At 46.5% G+C, this 24447-nt stretch overlaps 1 protein-coding gene across 3 annotated transcripts in view; it reads right to left on the minus strand.

Moving 5' to 3' along the window:
• LOC115468420 (disks large homolog 2) overlaps nucleotides 1-24447 on the minus strand; it is a 361629-nt gene that overhangs the window by 283677 nt on the left and 53505 nt on the right. For all 3 annotated transcript variants that reach the window (XM_030200108.1, XM_030200106.1, XM_030200107.1), the window contains exon 2: nucleotides 17666-17780. In XM_030200108.1, the coding sequence (XP_030055968.1) occupies nucleotides 17666-17736 (71 nt within the window). In that variant the 5' untranslated portion in view covers nucleotides 17737-17780. The remainder of the gene's footprint in view (nucleotides 1-17665; nucleotides 17781-24447) is intronic.

Genomic DNA, 24447 nt, shown 5'->3' on the forward strand with positions numbered 1-24447 from the left:
TTTTGGGGACTTGTTCGTGAAAAAAAAGGGTCCAAAAAAGCAGCTCAAATTCTCGCTACTGCCGCCCTTCTTTTTTCCATTATCGGCCGAGCGCACCCCATCTCTCCTCATCCGATAAACACGCCCCAGTCCCACCTTCACCATGCCTCCGACACGCCCCTGTCAACTTTGTTCATTCCCGCGACAGATTGCAGTTGGAGACGCCCAAAATTGGCTTTCGATTATACTGATTTGGGCGCCCATGAGAGAAAGGCGCCCATCTCCCGATTTGGGTCAAAATATGGGCGTCTTTCTCTTTCGAAAATAAGCCTGAGTTTATGTAAATCGATCTCATGCATATTCAATGTGGATATGGGAATAAGATAAGCAGATCAGCAATAGGTCCAAAACATTTTTTATTGAAGAATCACAATCAGATAAAATGCCCGACACAGCGACACTAATACTAGCACAGAGGTACGCAACACTTCTTGCGAAGAGCTCCTTGCGCTGGTTTTTATCTCTTTGATATTACCATCTATTTGCTCCCAATTGTATTTGGTTGCTACCACCATATACACCATTTAGTTTATTGGGTGCTGATCAATATATAGCACCTGAAGCAGCCCTTATGGGTGAAACGTGGCCTGTGTCGGAATTTATGATCTCTGGAATTTATGGTCTATTATGATACCCTTACCGGCAAGCAGGCTTGGGAAAGAAACTAGTGTAAACAACAGGAAGAATGTGGTTTAACACGTTAAGGAAAGTAGATGGTGAGAATCAGATAATAATCTATGAGAAGGATTTGCAGAAAAAAGTTATGTAAATCATTGTCTGAAACAAACGATATAAGCAGCTGAAACAGAATAGTATTTCAGAGAAGCAGCCACAGTGAACAGCTTTTTATGTAACTGTACTGATCTCACATGAGAAACTATAATTGTACCTGTATATGGTAAGAAAATAAAAAGAATTGACTTTCTCATATGCACGTAGCCCTGGTTTCTTTTATCCCCCCAAATTATTGATGGCTGGAACATGGTAATTTGGGAGGAGTACAAGGGGCCTAAAAGCAGGAAAGGTAGGGAGAAAGAGAGAGTATTTTTTTTGGGGGGGGGGGAAGGAATGGAGAGGGGAGCAAGAGAGAGTACATACCCAGGGAGAGGGATGAACAGGGAGAAAGATAGTGCCTGGGGGGAAAAAGGGAATGGAGAGACAGTGCCTTGGGAGAAGGGGAAGGAAGATGAGCAGGAAAGATTAAGAGGGTCTTTTACTAAGGCGCGCTCACGTTTTTGGCACATGCTAAACGTTAAGAGACGCCAATGCATTCATATGGGCGTCTCTAATGTTTAGAATGCCCACAATTTTAGCGCACGCTAAAAACATGAGTGCGCCTTAGTAAAAGATGCCATGGATGAAGGAAGTGAAGGGGGAGGGACAGAGAGGGAGTGCTTTGTTGGTGAAGGTGGAGGGTGGGGGATGAGGGAAGAGATACAAATACTTGGACCACTGTAAATTTGCTGCTATGTGATAGAACTTAATATAATTCTTTGCAAGCCCTTATCTCTTCTGATATCCTATCATATATTATGAAGTTCATTAATGCATCACTATTTTCTATACGAAATTAAATAAGAGTAAAACTTGACACAATTTCTGAACCATCTGTTTCTGCACACACATTATTTATTTTTGTATAGTTGAGAAATACATTTTTTTTAAAGTATTGTAAGAACTGTAGTTTTTACTCTTGTCAGTTTTTTCCCCTTAATGTTACATCGTAATTGCCAAACAAGACAATTAATAAAACTAATGAATCTCACACCATGACAAGTCCAAGAAGAAACAGCTTGAGTTAGAAAAACTCATGTTCTTTTAATAGAGCCTGGCAGAAAAACAAGATGATGAGAAGAGAAGGAATGAAGACAAATGCGATCGTTAATGTCCCATCACAACTGAGGAGTTTTCTACATTGCGTGTCTTTAGGGTAATTAGAATCTATTCTTTTCGCAGGGTACACAGAGCTTTATCAAAGCCACCCGGTGAAATGCAGTCTGGCAATATTGTTTGGGACCTCTGGAACAGAGGTCTGGATGGCAATGAGTGAGGCACAGCTGCAAGTAGACTCTCTGTAATGAGAGTGCTTGTCTTGTTCAGGCAGACATCAAGGGAGACCTATGGAAGACTGCAGAAGCATGCAGGCTCTGACGAATTTTCCAAAGGAAAAGGACCCTTGTAATTCCCCTTTCAAAATTATCCTAGGGAAACTAGGGCATGTGATGAAGCTACAAAGTAGTACATTTAATACGAATTGGAGAAAATGTTTCTTCACTCAACGTGTAATTAAACTCTGGAATTCGTTGCCAGAGAATGTGGTAAAGGCAGTTAGCTTAGTGGGGTTTAAAAAAGGTCTGGCCACCATGTTTTCAAAATGGCTGCCGAGAAGGAAGTCTCGGCAGCCATTTTGAAAACACGGTGACCACGGCAGCAGGCACAGTAGCGGAAGCGGGCAGGAATGAGTGGGATTCATTCTTGCCCCCGAAGAAACTACTAGACCACCAGGGCCCTTCAAGGTAGTATCCACCTGTAGGGGTCTGTAGTATGTGGGAGGGGGTGGCAACTGCAGCGGTGGGGGGAGGGGCTGTGATGTTCGGGAAGGGGGGCGGTGCAGCGGTGGGGCGGGCGGCAGTAGCTGGAAGGACTGAATGATCCTTAGTGCCCGGGGGCCCCAACCACTGTCAGTCTGCCCCTGCACAAAAGATAGCATTATTTTGTTCTCCGTAATTGTCTCTTGTACATGCAGCTGTTTTGATATCCAGCACGTACACATGTAAGTACAGTCAAGTACACAAGAACACAAGTACATAGTGAAATGACATCTACACAGATGCTGATTCTTGCACATGTAGAGTCCTTATGTAATTCTTCTCTTTTTCTGCATATAAGTTCATAAGTACATAAGTAATGCCACACTGGGAAAAGACAAAGGGTCCATCGAGCCCAGCATCCTGTCCATGACAGCGGCCAATCCAGGCCAGGGGCACCTGCAGTGGCATTCCGACGCTGGCTGACACCCAGGGCAGATTGCTGATGCGCCCCCCCCCCCCCGACGAAATGACACCTCTCCCCCCTCCCCGACGAAATGACACCCCCCCCGGGTGCACACTGGGGGGGGGGGGGTGCCGCAGCGCGCGCCCGTTGCCCTGTCTCCGAGTTCGCAATTCGCATGTGTTCACTGCTCCCTATGAGTCTCCCCCGCGACACCCCCCAGCGGCGTGCACCCAGGGCGGACCGCCACCACTGCCCCCCCCTTGGAATGCCACTGGGCACCTGGCAAGCTTCCCAAACGTACAAACATTCTATACATGTTATTCCTGGAATTGTGGATTTTTCCCAAGTCCATTTAGTAGCGGTTTATGGACTTGTCCTTTAGGAAACCGTCTAACCCCTTTTTAAACTCTGCCAAGCTAACCGCCTTCACCACGTTCTCCGGCAACGAATTCCAGAGTTTAATTATGCGTTGGGTGAAGAAAGATTTTCTCCAATTTGTTTTAAATTTACTACACTGTATATAAAATAATGAGTGGAGTGGAACAGGTAGATGTGAAGCGTCTGTTCACGCTTTCCAAAAATACTAGGACTAGGGGGTATGCAATGAAACTACAGTGTAGTAAATTTAAAACAAATCGGAGAAACTTTTTCTTCACCCAACGCATAATTAAACTCTGGAATTCGTTGCCGGAGAACATGGTGAAGGCGGTTAGCTTGGCAGAGTTTAAAAAGGGGTTAGACGATTTCCTAAAGGACAAGTCCATAAACCGCTACTAAATGGACTTGGGAAAAATCCTCAATTCCAGGAATAACATGTATAGAATGTTTGTACGTTTGGGAAGCTTGCCAGGTGCCCTTGGCCTGGATTGGCCGCTGTCGTGGATGGGATGCTGGGCTCGATGGACCCTTGGTCTTTTCCCAGTGTGGCATTACTTATGTACTTATGTAGTGTTTTTTTGGGAATGGGAACGCTTAGGGCTCAAGAGTTGGGGGAAATTTTCTGATGAAGACCAGATTGAAACCTTTGACTCCCACATATGGCTTTCTCCCCATCATGTTTTGCTTATCAACAACTGAGGCATTTCCTCTCTCAGAAAGATATCAAAGCTAGATTGATTAGGGAAAGCAATAGTTTATTTTTATTTATTTCATTTGCTATACTACTCTTCTAAAATCTATTAGTCAGAGTGATTTACAATAAAATATTATAAAAACAGTAAGAACGCCAATAAAAAAAAATAGGAAAATCTTTTTCTAAATGGGAAGTTGCAGTGTTTCTTAATTACTTTCACAGATGATCCTAGTTGCGACTTAGCAATGGCTATTGCTATTGGTTTTGGGTCTGTACTACTTCTACTAGACATATGCCATTGTTGTATAGTATTTGTCGTTTACATCTCTGACTTTTATAACATACTTTCCTAAACTGAAAAAAAAAGAAACCTCCATTTGAGGATGGTCTGAAATACAGCACACCTCTCTCTGTCACGATCAGCTCAGTATCAGTAAGGACACTGATGCAACCAGTAAGACACACTTAGATATCCTCACAATAATGCCACATCCCCCCCCCCCTAATATATAGTAACTAGCCGTTAAGCCCATAAAAATGGGCAAGTATTGCAGCCCTCCTCTCTCCCCTGGCCTCACCCCGTTCCCCGATCCTCCCCCCCCCCATATCCAGCGACCCTTCTCCTTCCCTTGGCCTCCCCCCCTCCCCAGCAACCCTCCTCTGTGCCCTGCTCTCACCCCAAGTCCAGCAACCATGGCCTCTCCACCCTGCCCTCCCCCCATGTCCAGCTACCCTCATCGCCGCCGCTCCCTCCCCCTCCGTGCCAGGCCCCCTGCACTGACCTGACAGCGCCTCTCACCTCTGTGTGAAAGCGCTACAGGCAGCAGCAGATCGCTCTGCTGCTGCCTGCAGCGCTTCCACACGGAGGTGAGAGGTGCTGTCAGGTCAGTGCAGGGGGCCCGATACGGAGGGGGGTGGGAGCGGCGCCGGGGATGGGGGAAGGGTGGAGGTTGTTTCGCGCAATGTTCCTTTCCAGGCGGCAGTGGCGGCGTCCGACAATTCGACGCCGTTTCCCTCTCTGTTCCGCCCTCTGACGTCATGACGTCTTGACGCGAGGGTGGGACAGAGAGGGAAGTCTTACTGCGCATTTGCAAGTGAGTACGGTCACTTGCCGTTTATATGTTTGATTTCCATGATAAAAGGAAATTACTGGAATATTAACTAATGCCTATCAAAATTCACCCGAGGATACCTGCTTTCCTCATCCTGTTGCTACTAGACCCCAGCCCCATTCTTCCAGCTCCCTATCCTAAAATTAGCACACAGCTTTCCTAGCACCACTCGAACATCAGTCTCACTACTGAAGCTGCACACCTCCACAGAGGCACACTGGTGCCATCTTCCTACCATACTCCACTGAGAGGACTGATAGCCACGCCCCGACTACCAACCATACAGGGGAGGCATGTAAGTGCGCTACTGCACATCCACCCCTTGTCACCACACACTACCTGAGCATATTTTAAATATCCTATATAATAATTCTCACCTCCAACATTCTATGCGTCTGCCTGCCTGTGTCTGTAACTTTCTTCACAGATGGACTCCGAAGCCCCGAGGATTGGCGGCGGGAAGGGGGGCTCGAGAAGGTCGCGGCAGGGAGGTCCAGGGGTCAGGAACTCCGAGGGGCATCGGGAAATTGGAGTAAGGGGAGTCTGCAAATCGGAGGGAGGGAGGCAGGGAGGTGGGGTCTGGAACTCGGAGAGCGGGAGGGGTCTGGAACTCGGAGGGGGGTCTGGAATTCGGAGGGAGGAGGGTCAAGAGGGGAGGAGGGGGAATGCACCACCTGTACAAAAACTAAAAAAAACCAAAACAAAACGGGGTGGACGACCCTGGAACTCGGAGGCAGGGAGGGGGAATGACAACCCTGGAACACGGAGGAAGGGGGGACACTGGAACTGGGTGGGAGGGAGGGGCCCCAGGCACACACACTCTCTCTCACAGACACACTCGCACCCAGTCTCACTCTCTCTGTCACACACACACACACACTCACAGATTCACTCTCTCTCTCACAGTCACTCTCACACACACTCTCTCAAACATACACACTCCGAGGAAAACCTTGCTAGCGCCCATTTCAATTGTGTCAGAAACGGGCCTTTTTTTACTAGTATATATATATATATAACCTTGATTTAGCATCATGTAAATACCTGAAGGCACAGTTTTCAGAGACTACATTTTGGAACAGATTTTTAGCATTTTTTTTCCTTAGCTGTCAAAAGTCTGGAACATAACCAGCAATCGTTTCTAAACTGCCAGCAGAGTCACACAGTTCTATTTTCTGATATCTTAATGCTCTAGCATTCTTTTCTGAAATTATAATTACCAGATGGCGCCAGGTCACCAGGCACAGGCTGATCCTGTCCTGGTTTTGCCCCACTGCATACCCAAACTTCTAGTCACACTTTTCTTTAAAAAACTGGAAATATATGTCTATAGAAGGAACGGAAAACAGAATGTTGACCTAAGTCATTTGATAACTCTGGGCAAAGAGACATCGAGAAGCAGAAATATCAGATTCTGGGAATAATATGCAGCTGGTGGCAGTCAGAATTTTAAAAAAAATTATGCCTGGATATTCAATGCATACCAGCATTGAGGACAGCCGGCACTTAACTGGGTAACTGCCGATATTCAGCCCTTAACGGGTTAATTTAAACTGACCAAAGACAGGACTGCTATGTATGTGGTACTATTTAACTGATTACCGGTGGGCAGAGCAATTCCTCCCCCCTGTCAAAAGCCCCCCCCCCCCATTAAGGCCTCCCCAATAGTGCCACCCCAACCAGATTCCCTGAACCCAAAGTGCCCTGGTGTCTTCCTTCAAAATGGAGCTGGCGACCCCTAGCAGTAGTCTCATGTTACTGCCACTAGGGTGTCATGTTTCTGTATACAAGACACCTAGCAATAGTACTGCAAAAGAACTGCTAGGGGACACTGGCACCATTTTGGAAGAAAGTGCCAACAGGGCAGGAGCAACTGATGGTTGCTCCTTCCTAGACCACTAGACAACAGGGAATTCTACTAAGGTAGGCTCGGGGGAGGGGATCTTTGGGAAGGTGGGAAGGGGCACAAAGAGGGGTTATTGCCTTGGGTGGGGAGGTCTTCAGTTAGGGGGAGAGGAACCTTCCGGATGTGGGAGTGGGCCTTTAGTGGCCCTTTGGATTGGAGAGAGGTCTGGTTGGGGTAGCATTATGTTGGGGCATTGACTGGAGGCCCAAGAGGAGCAGGCAATCTGCCTACTGCTGTTGCTGAATGGTGCTGGTCCTTTTAACATGCGGCCCAGAGGCATCAGGCCACAGCTCGGGAGCACCGAGACCATCCAACAGTGTTCAATGGTAATACTCATTCTCAGATATTAAAAGTGGAATGTGCACAGCACAAGCATAAGAATGATATAAAATTAGCTGGAGTCTGAGATGTCCCCATCTTCCAGTCACTGCAAAAGTAAAGAGGTGAAGACTTCCAGCCACTTACAGATAGAAGGGAATAGATTGTAAATGTTATAACGAATGTTTGAAAATATTTTACTAAAGGAGAGAGACAAATCCTAGGGAGCAAGTACCTGCAATGTAAGTAAGGGGAAAACAGAAATTACTACGGGCCCTGTTTACTAAGCTGCGCTGTAGGCGCGCATACTTTTTAGAGTGCGCTAAAACTTAGCACGTGCTAATGATAGATGCACCCATAGGAATATAATGGGTGTCTCTATCGTTGTCATATGCTACATTTTTTAGTGCATGCTAAAAGGTTTGTGCGCCTACAGCGCGGCTTAGTAAACAGGGCCCTACATAGTCTTGGACTGAATACCCCTCCCCCCCCCCCACTCCCAACAACAGAAAAAAAATCCCTTGTGCTCACCTGATGTCAAATAGTGAGCAAAGTTTACATAGTATTTTATATGATTTAGCCAATGTTGGGTTTCGAATTATGTTTATTACAGAAATAAATATGATTGATTTTTTTTAAGAGGAATGCCAATTGGCAAATTTTAGGATTTATATTCAATAACAGCAGGTTTATGAGATGAAAGCACTTTATTGCTGCTTAACTGTATTGCTCATGAAAAACCTTCACATTTCAGAATTATTACAATGTTTTATTGGTGAAACTATATAATTTAAGAATTCAATTATGTGACCTTTGATAAACAGTATAGTAGACCAGAAATGCTAATTTAAGGGCCCTTTTACTAAAGGGCATTAGAATCTGGGCTTAGCACATTTTATCGGACTCTCCCATGTGTTAAACCCAGATTCAACACCATATAATTAAAAGCATTTTAAAATTATATATTTTTTCCAGTCACATGCTAATGTGAACGTTAGCGCTTGGTATTGGTAAAAAGTTAATGTGGAAGCCCTTATCACCTCCTATTTAGGAAGCAGTAAGTGCTCTTGTGTTGATGCGCATTATTAAATGTGCTATCTGGATAACGCTTCCATGCCCATTCCCCACCCATGATATGCCCCCCCCCCCCCAAAAAAAAAATTATAAGGGAAATTACCACAAAATGCTTTAACGTGTTTTCTGGTAAGCTCCCCCCCACCCATGTTAAGCCCAAGTTAGTTCTTAATGTGGTTTAGTAAAAGGATCCCTTATTACATAAAATATCAACTTGCCTGATTCCTGCTTCTATCATTTCCTTACGAATCTCACAGTTTGAAATACAGCAAAAAGCACCAACAGGGACACATGACTTCAATGTATCGAGTAACTACTTTGTAGAACACACGGAATACCTTGCTATTTCATAAGGAAGAAATTTGGTTGCTGCATATAGCACTCATCTCACATTACAGCATATTTGACCCCTGACGTAGGCGCTGTGTGCTGAAACACAGCCCGTGTCGGGTCCACATTGAAATATCGATTTTTACATTAAAAAGAAAGAACTGTGTCCCGTTTCTGAAGGCTCTTGGTGCTTTTTGTTGTATTTTTGACTTTGTTCTGTACTTTGGACCCTCCCTGTATTGTTATACTGGAACCCCATAGTATAGGCGCGGGTTTTGGGCACGCACCGATCCATATTTTAGCGCGCCTGTCAGGGCCATGCCTAGGATCTCTGGTGCCCCCCTGCAGACTATCAGTTGGCGCGCGCCCCCCCCCCCCCCCCACCGGACCTGCCTGGCTCCAAGGCGCATGGAAGAGCTGGGTGGTGCCAAAGAGCCGAGCTCTGCTCCCTCAAGCCGTCTGGGGCGTGATGGATGAAATGGCTGGGTTTGGCCTGCAAAGGAGGCTCTGAGCATACTTCTCAGTTAGCCTGAGCCTCCTCCGCTCCATCCCCGATTCCCCGGCGCTTTAAATTTACCTTGCTCCGAGGACTTCCGGTGGAGCTGCCGGCCAAGATGGCCGCCGCACAGTGAGCTCCAGCTAGCAACGATCGGGGACCCCACCAAAACGCAATGAAATAGCTTCCAGAGTCGGCGGTTTAGCCTCCCCTCTCCTCCGGAAGGTGCACTAGCGCGATTGAGACCCGTAAACCCCGATTCGGGGGGGAGAAAAAGGCGAGAACAGATCGACGGCGGATACCCGCCCATGTGAGGAATCGCGCCGAGAAAAGAGCGCCGAAATCCGCAGGCTGAGAAGCCTTCTTCTTACAAGGCATAAGAGTGAGCAAAAGGGCTCGGCGATATCAACGGCGGAACGGAGGGTGAGAGGGAAGGCGAGCCGCGAGGCACGGAGGAAACATCGAGCACAGCCCCCGAATGGCGGCCACGAAGCAGGTGGGAATGTAAAAAAACTCAGAAGAACTTATGAAAATAAATAAAAGGAGTCGCAAGCAGCTCTCCAAACCGGTACAATAGCCAGCAAAATCGGCAGTCTGGGTTTGGGCCACTGTTTCAGCTATTAAAGCAGTAAACCACGAGATTCCTCAAAGCAACCGGTAAAGAAAAGGGGCAGACATCATCAAACTCTGCAGACAGATCAAGTTGCGTTTATCCCCCAAAAAACTTTTTGTATGGGGAGGCACGGAGGAAACATCGAGCACAGCCCCCGAATGGCGGCCATGAAGCAGGTGGAAATGTAAAAAACTCAGAAAGAATTTAAGAAAATAAATAAAAAGAATCGCAAGCAGTTCTTTAAACCGGCACAATAGCCAGCAAAATTGGCAGTCTGGGCTTGGGCCAATGTTTAAGCTATTACAGCAGTAAGCCACGTGACTCTCCAAAGTAGCTGGTAAAGAAAAGGGACAGACGCCATCAAACTCTGCAGACAGATTACGCTGCGCTTACCTCCAAAAACATTTTGTATGGCGACCAGAAGTACAAAAAAAGAGCTGGAGAAGGACAAAACCAAGAGCGGAGGACCAAAAATGACGGAGAAAAACCCGCCTCCATCGCCACCAGTGAGCTCGGTTTGGGCCTCAGAAATAGTAGCAGAGGTAAGAATGGCGGTGGAGGAAACCATGAGCCACAAGTTACAGCAAATAATTGATAAGCTTGATGGCATGGACCAAAGTTTTACTACATTTACTAACGAACTTCAGGAGGTCCAACAGCGACTAGGAGACGTAGAAGACGCCTCACAGGAAGCTTCTAAATCCATTGAACACCTCCAAAAAACAGTATCAACCTTAGAAGAGAAAGTGGATGATTTGGAGAACCGCTCGCGTAGAAACAATCTCAGACTGATAGGTATACCTGAATCAATACCAGATGCAGATCTGAGAGATTTTCTGGAACCCAGGCTCACTAAGTTATTGCCAACTCAGAGCACGGTGGGGCAACTGAAGATAGAACGGGCGCATCGTTTGGGGCCGAGGAAGGAGGCAAATACCCGCCCACATGTGGTCATACTGAGACTTCTTAATTATCAACATAAGATGGAGATCCTAGCAACTCTTCGGAAAGGAGGAACGCTGGAGGTGGAAGGACAAAAGATACTATGCTTTCAAGACTATTCCACTAAAGTGTCCCTCCAACGTAAGCAATTTTCGCCCATTTGTGGGCGGCTACACAAAATGCGGATAAAATTCAGTTTATTGTATCCGGCTAAACTCAGGATTCAGCATAATGGGACAGTGAGAATCTGTGACACGGTAGAGGCCGCTCAAGCACTGGTGGACCGCTTAGAGAGAGACAGCTCAGAAGCATCAAGAGACACATGAGTAATGAATCCGAGGCTCACCAGTGGGAGTGACACTGCTGAACGACAGGGAGCAGCGAGAGACAGAAGATCTGTAACTATAATTGTTGTGGTTACTAATGTTGGACTTGATACTGTTATTTGATGTTATCTAAGGGGGGTTGTGAACTTTAAGGGGGGGGGAAGCAATATGCAACATATGCAAAAAGTAAGAGTGGGGTCCCTGATCGGAAGCACGGAGGCAGACAGCACACTCGGTGCTGTTCAGATTGGGAGAAGGGGTTGAAGACGGGAGGATGGGGGAGGGGTAGGGGAGGGGGGGAGGAGGGGAGGGAGGGTATAGGGGAGAATAGGAGCTTCAGGGCAACAAGGGAAAAGGGCAATATAAGGAACACACAAAGAGCTTCACGAGGAGGGCACTCTAGTGAAAATTCACAGTATCAGAGGTGGGGGGGGGGGGGGGGGCACAGGCTGGGAGGCCCCTCCTGCACAAAGAGAGATATTCACCAGGTATTTAAAAAGACGCTTGAGGATATGTGATGGTCCTTAAGGTTGTGACATGGAACGTGGAGGCATCTCATCGCCGATTAACGGCAGAAGATCCTCCACGCACTCCATAAGCAACAGGCATCAATAGCAATGCTTCAGGAAACACACTTAACAGCTAAAGAACATGAGAAATTATGTCGATGGTGGGTAGGCTCATATTATGATTCACCAGCACTGGGGAAAAAAGCAGGGGTAATAATACTAATCAAGAAAGGGATCCATATCACTACACATAAGATCATAGCAGATAAGGAAGGAAGATATGTGTTGGCACACCTGACAATAGAGCGTCAACCAATGGTTTTGTGCAATGTATATGCTCCAAACACTTATAACAAAACATTTTATAAAAAGCTTCTGCATCACCTAACAAGTCTGGAAGGAGTTCCCCTGTTATTAGGAGGAGACTTCAACGAAGTGGGCGACCCCAAACTAGACAGGTCACAGGGGGACAAAAGGAGGGGAGCGTGAGCAGAATCTAGAGGAATTGGACTACTGAGTGGGGTCCTTGACCTGGTGGATGTGTGGAGAACTCTACATCCGTTGGAACGAGATTACACTCACCTGTCCCGGGCGCATGCCACCATGTCGAGGATTGACTACATTTTTATCTCCCGCCCACTATTTACGAAAATCCGCAAGGCGGAAATAGGACCCATAAAAATATCAGACCACGCAATGGTAATGGCATTATGGGAACCCACAGAGAGTAAATCTAGTCCATACCAATGGAAGTTCCCTACAAGGCTATATAAAGATAGGAAATTTCGGGAATTTATACTAGCCAAATATAGACAGTTTCAAGACACTAATCAGGAGCATAGGACAGCTCCCATATTATACTGGGACACAGCAAAGGCGGTATTAAGGGGTGAGATTATTGCGTACACAAGCCACCAGAAAAAGACATGGGAGAGGGACATGCAAAGGTTGGAAAAAGATATTACCCGCTTGAGACGCGAGTATGGACACCACCATAATATTCTGCTGAAAGCTAAGCTTCTAGAAATGCAGCAAACACTAAATGAGAGAATACATAATAAAACACAAAAGAATCATATGTATTATAGGTATCAATTATACAAATTTGCAAATAAAAGTGGTAGGATGATGGCCAGGATGGCAAACCCAAGACAAGGAAATTACAAAATAAACGTGTTATACTCTTCAAGAGGGGTATTAGAAAATAAGGATGATTGTATAAATCGTATCATGCAAAAATATTATCAGAAGCTTTATGCTTCACCTGACCCGCCCCCGATGGACAGTGAGATCTATCTAGCGGGGCAAGATCTCCCGCAGATAGATGCACAGAGCCTAACCATGCTGAATGCTCCCATGTCTGTTGAGGAGGTATCATGGGCAATACAGCAAGCGCCCCTAGGAAAGGCCCCAGGCCCTGATGGATATAGGGGAGAATTATATAAATTGATGAAGGAGGAAGTAGTAGAACCCCTCACTGCAATGTTTAACACGATAGTGCAAGAGCAACGAATGCCCATGTCATTACAAACAGCGCAGATTATAGTACTTCCAAAACCAGGGAGAGATGTACAAAAACCTGAATCATACAGACCTATTTCGTTATTAAACTTTGAAGCAAAATTGTTTGCAAAAGTCCTGGCAAACCGCCTGTCCCGAATATTACCAGATGTTATAGAGGACTCGCAGGTAGGATTTGTACAGGGCAGAACCATCACTAAAAATGTAAGAAAGATATTGGTAACATTGGAGGAGGTATCTACAAAGGCCACGCCATCAATATTAGTCAGTTTTGACGCCGAAAAGGCGTTCGACAGGGTGGTCTGGGATTTTTTATTTGGCACGTTAGACGCGTATGGCATAAGAGGATCATTCCAGGATGCAATTAGAGCATTATATTACCTCCCACAGGCTCAGGTGTGGGTTAATGGAATTCTATCCCCTTCATTCCCTATCCATAGGGGGACCAGGCAGGGTTGCCCCTGTCACCCTTATTGTTTGTGTTAACGCTAGACCCACTGCTTAGAGATATCCAATGTAACCCTGATGTGCAGGGAGTCAAGGTGGGTACAAAAAGTTTTAAAATAGCGGCTTTCGCTGATGATTTGTTGGCACATGTGACTTCTCCTGAAACATCACTGAAGGCGCTATTAGAATGTATGGCAGAGTATGGGGATTTCTCTGGCTTTAAGCTAAACCTGGAGAAATCAGAAGCCTTATGCAGGAAGGAGGCTCAAGTGGGAGAGTGGCACAGACAGCTTCCATTGAGATGGGCAGAGGAATCCTTTCGCTATCTAGGGGTGCGATTAACTATGGATACTACCACTCTGTATAGGATAAATGTTGACAAGCTGTTACAGGATACCAAAAGTGTTCTGGAGAGATGGAACCACTTGCCTTTATCACTAATAGGCAGAATAAATCTCTTCAAAATGATCATATTCCCGAGATGGCTCTATATCATGCAGGTGTTGCCAATACATATATTAGGTAAAGATTTACGGAAATTAAATAGGATGTGTCGGCAATTTGTGTGGGGGGGGAAGAAGTCTAAAATACGATTTGAATACTTATATGATGGATGGGCTCAGGGTGGGCTAGGTTTCCCCTGTATTAGGCGATATAATCAGGCGTGCCTTTTGAGACATATCAGGGATTGGACACTTAATACACATCAACACACACCGACTAACTGGGAACGAGCGCTACTTTGACCCATGGCATTTGAATTTTCTTCTACAGGCAAAAACAAAGAGTTTGCCAACTACCTGTAGAAGAAGTATACTGTTGCAACCATTGCGACGTGTCTGGCAGTTCCTCATGCACAGCTGGAGACAAGACCCTAATGTTAGTGACCAACTTCCAATACAGGGGAATAGGGACTTCCCCCCCGGGTTAGAGAAAGGGATAATGGCTAGATGGTCGGAAATGGGCATCACTTTATTTGAACACTTAATGAATGAAGAGGGAAACCTGCATAGCTTTCAGAATCTGCAGCAGAGACAGGTATTGGCCCAGAAGGATTATTATACATACAGACAATTGCATCATTACTGGCATAGTTTAGATCAGGCAGCCCTGGGCACAAAATTGGGTCAGAAGATACGTGAATTCCTGGAAGGGGACGCACATGGACAGGTATCAATATCGAGCTTACATAAAGCTCTAGTCCCACTCGGACCTCCCAGAACATATGAGAAGCTTAAAGACACATGGAGCAAAGACTTGGGATATGAGCTGAAAGGAATAAATTTTGCGAAGCTAATCAAAGGCATACCTGGGCAGGTGGGGGGGGGGGGGCAGAATTACAAGAGAGTCAATTCAGGGTCATTCATCAAGGCTATATAACACAATCCCAAGCTTTAAGGGCGGGATGGAGCTCTGATCCCCAATGCCTTAAATGCCATAGAGAGAGGAACACATTTTTGCATGCATTTTGGAGGTGCGATAAAATAAAAACATTTTGGAGAGCGATACAGGAGTACCTAGAACAAGTATTGGGGCAAAAGGTGCACCCCTCTTGGAGAGGAGTACTCTTGAACAAAAATAATGCATATGGGATATCGGATAAAAACTTGGAGGGATTTTTATGTAAAGCATTTGCAGTGGGCAAAAAATGCATATTGAGACACTGGATGCAGGCAGAGCCACCCTCTGTTTGGCTATGGAGGAATAAGCTACATGAGCTAATGCTGTGGGAGGCAAGGGACGCATATGATAACTTGAGGAGAAGAAAGAAATTTCTTAATGTTTGGACTCATTATTTGCAAAATATATCCCATAAAGCCAGAAGTGCTATACTTAATAGGCTAGGACCGATATAATGAAGTTATGAGCCCCTCGTGTAAGCGAATAAGGACTGGACAAGGTTTGACGAGAGTGTCAGTAGGATGTATGAAGCTCCAATCCAGAGGGTAATGTTTCATTTTCCTGGGGGGGGGGGGGGGGGGGGGAAGGGGTAAATGTTAAAAAAGCGATGGGATAGACACGCTGTAAGATACGTTGCTGTTATAGAAATATTGGTAAGGTATACACTGTAAGCATTTACTATGTTTGAATTGAAGTTTGTCCATCAATAAAAACCGTTTATACATAAATTTACCTTGCTCCGCCTACGACATCTGTGCAGCGTCAGTGAAAGCGCTGCCTGTCTGACATCTCTCCACCAGTCTTCCCTTCGCTCGTTCGTTCCCTCTGTGACCCGCCTTCTTCTGACGTCATTTCCTTGAGGGCGGGACACAGAGGGAACGAACGAGCGAAGGGAAGGCTGGTGGAGAGAAGTCAGACAGGCAGCGCTTTCACTGACGCTGTGCAGACGTTGGAGGCGGAGCGAGGTAAATTTAAAGCGCCGGGGAATCGGGGATGGAGCGGAGAAGTAAGGTTTTTTTAAAAAAAATACAACTCGACGGCATGGCGCGCTTGAAGGCAGGCGCCCCCCTGCGGCGCTTACTCCGCTTACCGTGTTGGCACGGCCCTGGCGCCTGTAGAAAAGGCCTCTTTTTTTTTGCCAAAAATGGACGTGCAGCAAAATCAAAACTGCCGCGTGTCCATTTTGGGTCTGAGACCTTACCGCCAGCCATAGACTTAGTGGTAAAGAATCTGGATGGTAATGACCTACGCGTGTCAAATGCCACTTGGCGCGCATCCGTTACGTGCGCCAGAAAATAAAAAATATTTTATAGGCGCACGTAGCGGACGTGCGCCAAAATTATAATTACCGCAAGGGCCGCACGGTAACCGGACAGTAACTCCAATTTGGCGTGTGTTCGGCGCGCGTAGGCGCCTACGTGGCTTAGTTAAAGGGGCCCATAGTTTGGTCATCATTTGTTTTTTATTGGCCTTAACACCTGTGTCTCTATGCAGAGATTCTGGGCATTTTTTTGTCACTCACACTGTAGGGACCAAAGATTATTTTTGACAGTTTAGTGCTGAAAGCAAAACTTTTACAGTGCATATGTTTAGTAAACTCAAATATTGCTTTAAATTGCCCAAAGTCTCATGTTAGCAGGAAGCAGTCCCTTTCAGCAAATCTGACCATTTTTCTTTGTCCTTCAGATCTTTTCAGTACTACTGCAGATTACAACATGCCACTTGTTGCCTTCTATAATTTCGGTCCTTAAAGCTTTCAGATCTTCAGAAGTCATTACCCCTTACACATAATCCTATTACTTCAAACTGTACGAATTTTACCACTTCAGTTATAATTAAGTGTACTTCTACCCAGTGGCGTACCAAGGGGGGGGGGGCGGTGGGGGCGGTCCGCCCCGGGCGCACGCTGCTGGGGGGGGGGGGGGTGCCGCGCATCTGTCGGCTCTTCATTTTCATGCTCCCTCTGCCCCGGAACAGGTTACTTCCTGTTCCGGGGCAGAGGGAGCATGAAAACGAAGAGCCGGCAGGCACGCGGCACCCCCCCCCCCCTCCCAGCGGCATGCACCCGGGGGGGGGGGGGGGGGTTCTTTCGCCGGGGGGGGGGGGGGGCGCTGCACCCGGGGGGGGGGGGCAAGGCGCATCGGCGATCCGCCCCGGGTGTCAGCCCCCCTAGGAACGCCACTGCTTCTACCCTTACCCTACTCTGTATTGCTCACTAGAAGCTGTAGTCCCATCCCCGGAGACTTATCAGCCTCATTGGGATTATTTCTCTCTATATGCTACTATATATTCGTCCCAGAGTTGTATTCTCTTTTCCGGTACCTTATCAGCTTCCTTGCACCTACTGTTACTCTATTTTCCACTCTTATATATTTCTGGAGTTGATACTCTCCTCTCCGGAACCTGTAAACCACAATGAGCCTACTGCTATGCGGGAAAATGTGGGATACAAGTGTAATAAATAAATAAATAAAATTATATATGTGCCCTGACAGACGCACAAATCAAGCAGAAATTAACCAACTTTGACAACAGTTTATTAGTGGAAAAGCTGTGCATGCCTACCTAACGTAGAGTGATCGCTTCTGATTAGTTCTCAGGGATCCAGACCCCGAACTCATGCTGTGATTCATCATCTGCTCACGCAGGTCATGGATTTTTGCCTCAAATCGAGCGTACTCTGAGAATAAACACAAAGAATGAAAACACAATTATGTATTATTAACTGAGCCAGAAAACCTTAAAGGGGAATGTTTACTAAAGAGTGTTAGGTTTCTGCATTTAAGTAACATGGGTTAACAGCCAAAAGCAACATGCTTTAATGGCAAAGTCTCTCTGGTAACTATTGGAGATGTGTCCAGCATGCTTCTTGCAGTTTCCACACACATATGCTTCCTGATGCGCTTGACTTTCAGAGGCTATGAGGCAGGGGCGTAGCCAGACCTCAGTGGGAGGGGGGTCCAGAGCCTGAGGTAAGGGGGCAAATTATAGCCCCCCCCCCCAGCGCTACCGACCCCCCGCCACTTTCGACCTCCCACCTCCGCCGCCAGGTACCTTTGGTGGTGGGGGTCCCAACCCCTGCCAGCCGAAGTCCTCTTCAGCGCCGGCCTTCGGCGCGTTCACTGATCTGTTTATGTGAGTCCTGATTCCTGACATCCTGCACGTACGTGCAGAACGTCAGGAGTCAAGACTCACAGAAACAGATCGCTGAAGAGGACTTTGGCTGGCTGGGATTGGGACCTCCGCCAGCAAAGGTATCTGGCGGTGGGAGTCAAAAATGGCAGGGGAGGGTCGTCGGGGGGGGGGGTCGAAAGTAGAGGGGGCCAGGGCTAAATCTGTGGGGGCCCCCATGACCCCACCTAGCTACGCCCCTGCTATGAGGCCCCTATGCGCAAAAGTAAACGCAGGCGCTAGAGGCCATTAACATCCTACTACTGCCCGCATTTACTTGTGTAGAATGCTCGGAGGCCTGGAGCGCAAGAACAAACAAGCGCGCAGACGAACAATGCAAGTAGCATGCTAATGCAGTCAAGCTCATGTTAATGAGGTCATTTTGTATTCCTCCCCAATGCTCAGAAAAGAGCACAAGAAACAAAACTGCCTTACCGCTGCAAAAAATAATGGCAGGTCGGAGCAGGCGTTGGGACTGCTGGATTAGGAACTGGTTGATGGACAGACGCCAGAGGGTGGTGGTTAACGGAATTCGCTCGGATAAGGGAAAGGTGAGTAGTGGAGTGCCTCAGGGATCGGTGCTGGGGCCGATTCTGTTCAATATATTTGTGAGTGACACTGCCGAAGGGTTAGAAGGTAAAGTTTGCCTTTTTGCGGATGATACTAAGATCTGTAACAGAGTGGACACCCGGGAGGGAGTGGAAAACATGAAAAAGGATCTGCGGAAGCTAGAAGAATGGTCTAAGGTTTGGCAATTAAAATTCAATGTGACCACTGATAATATTAAACAGGAGAATTAGCCATGATATGAGGAGTGGGGGAGAGAAGGGGGAATGGGAGTAGGGAGGGGGGGTGGGAAAAAACAATATACTGTTGGTTAGTTGTTGAAGTTGGGGATTTTGTTATATATGAGAATTTGTAGCCTTGAGTACTGTATGATTTTAGACGTGTGAAATAAAACTTTAAATTGAAAAAAAATAAAATAGAATTCAATGTGAAGAAATGCAAAGTGATGTAGGGATTCTGTCAGGTACATGTGACCTGAATTGGCCACTACTGGCTAGATGGAGCATGATCTGGTATGACTATTCTTATGTTCTTATCAGTCCCGGCACTGGATATCTGGGTTAGATTCATCCCACAGCGGTCAGTGACTTTAATTCATTGACTAGGGAAATGTGGGGGGGGGGGGGGGGGGGGGGGGGGGAGAAGGAGGATCTGTAATAAACATTTTTTGTACAAGGATATATGCCTACATTTAGGAAAATAATTAAGTACCCTCTGCGTTTACTCACACTGCCATTAAAAAATCTATATCACTTTAAAATTTTAAAATTCATTACAAATAAAATTTTACTAGAATCAGAACTAATAAACAATTGTGCCCTCCCCCCTCAATCCCCAACCCAACCAAATCAATCCTCTCAGTATTGTGCAAAGTGCAATTCTGCCCTGAGCAAATTTAATTGGTGGTGCTGTCTGGGCCTAGCAGAGAATCAAGGTCAGGAATTATTAGATTATTGCTATCACAGTCACTTGCTAGAGCTGCTAAGTAATTCATGAATCAGCCTTATTCAGAAAATACCTCAGAGATTTGGAAGTATCTGATCTCCCAGTCAGTCTGTGAAGTGAGGGTAGAGATCAAATGGATGAACCCCAGAGACGTATCCTGCCAACTCATTTACACACAGACACACTGCACGCGAAGCTTGCCAAGGAAGGATGGCGCCTCCGTTTTCAGTTTCATATTGTGATAGCACTGTATACTCTACTACTTTTCCATTGTTTTGTTTAGAGATTTATTGAACGACTCGACTTCTTTACGGGTCCTTTTACTAAGGTGCGCTGAAAAAATGGGCTGCGCTAGTGTAGGCGCGTGTTTCGGGCGCCCGCAGATCCATTTTTCAGCGCGCCTGTAAAAAAAAATGCCTTTCTAAAATTTTTGCCGAAAATGGACGTGTGGCAAAATAAAAATTAGTGCGCGCCCATTTTGGGTCTTAGCAGTAAGGTCTCGCGCGTTAACTGGGCGGTAATGACCTACACGCGAGCACCACATGATGTAGGTAGCTGGCACACATCAGAAAAATAAAAATTATTTTTCAGACCAAAAATGAAATTACTGCAAGGGCCACGCGGTAGCCAGGTGGTAACTCCAAATTGGCACGTGTTGGCCATTCGTACACACCTATGCGGCTTAGTAAAAGGGCCCCTTCGTTTTTATGGGGGATTACATATACTAATTTTTTTCAGTGGTCGCACACACAGAGCCAAAAATTGAAAATTGAAAAAGGCCAAATGGGCTTAGTTTGCAGGAAAGTCCCACATTAAGACACTCTTAGCCAATTTACTAGCATCAGGGGCGTATCTCCTATGGGGCCACGGGGGCCTGGCCCCCGTAGATTTGCCCCTGGACCCCCCTACCAATGACCATCTCAACCCCCTCCTCCCTCTGTCACTCCGCCGTCGCACCTCACCTCCCTTTGCTTGCAGTGTGAGTAAACGCAGAGGGTACTTAATTATTTTCCTAAATGTAGGCATATATCCTTGTACAAAAAATGTTTATTAGAGATCCTCCTTCTCCCCCCACCCCCCCCCCCACATTTCCCTAGTCAATGAATTAAAGTCACTGACCGCTGTGGGATGAATCTAACCCGCCAGCCAAAGTCTCCTTCCTTCCTTCCTTATTTGGGTTTGGTTTCTGACGTCCTGCACGCACGTACAATGTGCAGGACGTCAGACTCACAGAAACAAGTTCTGTTTCTGTGAGTCTGACATCCTACACGTTGTACGTGCGTGCAGGACGTCAGAAACCAAACCCAAACGAAGGAAGGAAGGAGACGGGCTGGTGGGGGTTGGGGTCCCTCGCCAGCAAAGGGAGGTGAGGCGCGATGGCGGAGTGACGGCGGGAGGGGGGGGTTCAAAGTAGTTGGAGCCAGGTGGTGGTGTCTTCGGCGAGGGGGGGGTTCAAAGTAGTTGGAGGTGGTGGTGGTGGTGTCGTCGTCTTCAGAGGAGGGGGGGGGTCAGCGGTGCCCGGGGGGGGGGGGGGGCTAAAATGTGCCTCCTCACCTCGGCTCTGGCCCCCCCTACCGTTGAAGTTCAGATATGCCCCTGACTAGCATTGCTTAGTAAAAAGAGCCCCATTCTGGAATTTTCTTCAGTTTCTATCCTGACATCCTTCCCAGATAAATATCTCAGAGTCTGACATTAGCACTTACCTTCTTTTCTAAATGATCCTAAACTTCTCTGTACTATTTACTACAAAAGGTAGCTGGAATCAGTTTCCTGTTTTGATAGCTCTTTTTCTTGAACATTGACCTCTCTTAGAGGCCTGAATGCATTTTTTATGGGCCTATTTATCTTTAAGATAAGAGTTTCCCTTTCCACCTTGTTCTCTGTCCTCTCTGGCTGAGCTCTCTAACTCATCTGGATTCTGAGTCTCAATGATGCTCACTCTTAGGTCCTCATGGCAGTGGCGTTCCTAGGCTGGCTGACACCCGGGGCGGATCGCCGATGCGCCCCCCCCCCCGGGTGCAGCGCGGCCTCCCCCCCCCCCCGGTGAAATTACACCCCCCCCCCAGGTGCAGCGCGAACCCCCGGGTGCATTTTTACTTGCTGGGGGGGGGGGGGTGCCACGCGCCTGTCGGCTCCGAGTCCGCTCGTTCCTTGCTGCTCCCTCTGCCCCGGAACAGGAAGTAACTTGTTCCACGCAGAGGGAGCAGCAGGGAGAAATGAGCAGACTCGGACAACAGGCGCGCAGCACCCCCCCCCCCCCAGCGGCGTGTACCCGGGGCGGACCGCCCCCACCGCCCCCCCTCCCTTGGCACGCCACTGCCTCTTGGTGCTCTGATCTCCTCCCATGGTTTCAGTACCATCTATACACTTGCGGCTCCCAGATTTACCTCTCTACACCGCAAATTCCATCAGAAATGCAGTCTTGAATCTTTGTCGCTTGTCTGATATTGCTGCCTGGATGTTCCAGTGACACCTTAAATTCAGCACTGTAATCCTCACAGTTTGTCTGAGCCTATAATCCCGTGATTATCTTTGACTGTTTCTCTCTCTCTCCTCTACACACAGCCATAACATTGCCAAAAAATGCTGGGCCAATATTTGAACACACTCATCTGGATAACAGCACTGGAGCACAGGTAGAGGCAAAAGGTATCTAGTTAGCGGTGAATATCATTGCTATTTGGATAGCAGCAGGACTGCCCACTCTATCTGTATAGTCTGTGGTGTTGAATGTCCAAATTTGAAATGCTGCAGCTGGAATTTAAATACCACCGACCACAGAAGTTAAATACTGACCCTGTAATCTCTTTCTCTATAACATCACCAAAATCCACGCCTTTCTTTCTGGACCCACATTCAGAGTTTTTATCTACCCTTGTCATCATCTCCCGCTTAGACTACTGCAACCTGCTTCTCACAGATCTCTCACTAAGGGGTTCTTTTACTAAGGTGGGCTGAAAATGGCCTGCGCTGGTGTAGAAGCGTGCGTTGGACGTGCGCAGGTTCATTTTCCAGCACACCTGCAAAAAAGGCCTTTTTTTTTGTTGGCCGAAAATGAACGCGAGACAAAATAAAAATTGGCGTGCGTCCATTTTGGGGCCGAGACCTTACCGCCACCATTTGACTTAGCAGTAAACTCTCACGCGTTAACCGGGCGGTAATTGTTGGCGTGCGTACACTGCCGATTACTGCCCGGTTAACGCCACGCACTGGAAAATTTCTGGCGTGTGTAGCAGACGCACGTTAGAAATGAAATTACCGCCCAGGCCAAGTGGTAGCCAGACGGTAGTTCCAAATTGGCATGTGTTGGACGCACGTAGGCGTCTCACGTGGCTTAGTAAAAGGGCCCCTAAACCATTTCAGTGTACTCCAGTATTGGGTAACAAAATGTATCCTTTTCCAGGGTCGCTATAGTTCTCAAATACAGTGGCTCCCTATCTACTACTGTGCCCGTCCACACCTATAAGTGCATTCATTCTACAACTCTCATGCTGTCTCCTCTCGTGTTTCTGTCTGCATTCACCTGGTGAACTTTGCTCATCAGGCAAGTCACACTTATCTCTGCCCTTTTCCACTCCTGCCAGTTCCTGTCTCAATGGTTTCTACCCTGCTGCACTGTATTCATGGAACAGACTCCCTGAGATGCTGTCTCATGCTCTTTTTCTAAATGTATTTAGATTCATGCTAAAATCTTACTTTTTCTAGAATACTTTTAATTCTTAGCCCTGAATTCACTTGCTCATAGCCTTATTGTTTCTGTCATTTTTAGATTAATTTACAGTATTTCTTGGGGACAATTGCAAAAGGCATTTCCAAAAGAAAAGCAGTGTTTTATGTAACATAAATCTTTTCAAAACATATCCCTGTATCTGTGTACTTTTTACCCATGCTATTTAGAGGTGTTCCCAGGGGCAGACTGGGGAGAGCTTATATTTATGCCCATACTTGTTGATTAAAAAATATATGCATGTAAATTTCTCTGAAAAAAAACCAAAAAACAGAACTACCTACATATTTTAGCAGGCATGAATATGGGTGGACTAGAGGCTTAATGGTTAGAACAGTAGGCTGCATGTCTGCTTTTCACTCACACGCCTGCTGACTTTCGTCACGGCATTTCACCTTCCCGTTGCTAAGACACTACTTTGATTTTAAGCCCTCCAGGGCAGGGAAATTCCGACTGTACCTGAAATGAAACTGACCTTGAACTGAGGTGTGGAAAGGCAAGCAACTCATATGTGCAGGAAGTTTGGCTGAGGCAGGTTTACAGGTACTGGTTCATTTTGAAAAGTGGTATAATTTAGGTGCATCGAACAAATCCCCCTGTTTACTAAGCTGTGTTATGGGTGCGCTAGCGTCTTTAAATTGCCTTAATCATGTACGCACATTAACCGTGTACAATATCCCTATAGGCGCCTACATGGTTAGCGCACGCACTAATTGTAGGCATGTTAAAAATTTTAATGCACCTTAGTAAACAGGGCCTAAAGAATATTATGGAAAAATTATATTTCAAACAATTCTCCCACTTTAAACAAGAAAATATATATAAGGAAAGTGTTTACAATTAATAATACAAACATTTTTATTGAAATAATCCGACTGTATTGACAAGATTTCTGTAAAAACTGTACCAACTTCACAATGAACCTCAACTACATTAT

Source organism: Microcaecilia unicolor, chromosome 4, assembly GCF_901765095.1.
Source record: "Microcaecilia unicolor chromosome 4, aMicUni1.1, whole genome shotgun sequence".
In the NCBI taxonomy this organism is placed as follows: domain Eukaryota; kingdom Metazoa; phylum Chordata; class Amphibia; order Gymnophiona; family Siphonopidae; genus Microcaecilia; species Microcaecilia unicolor.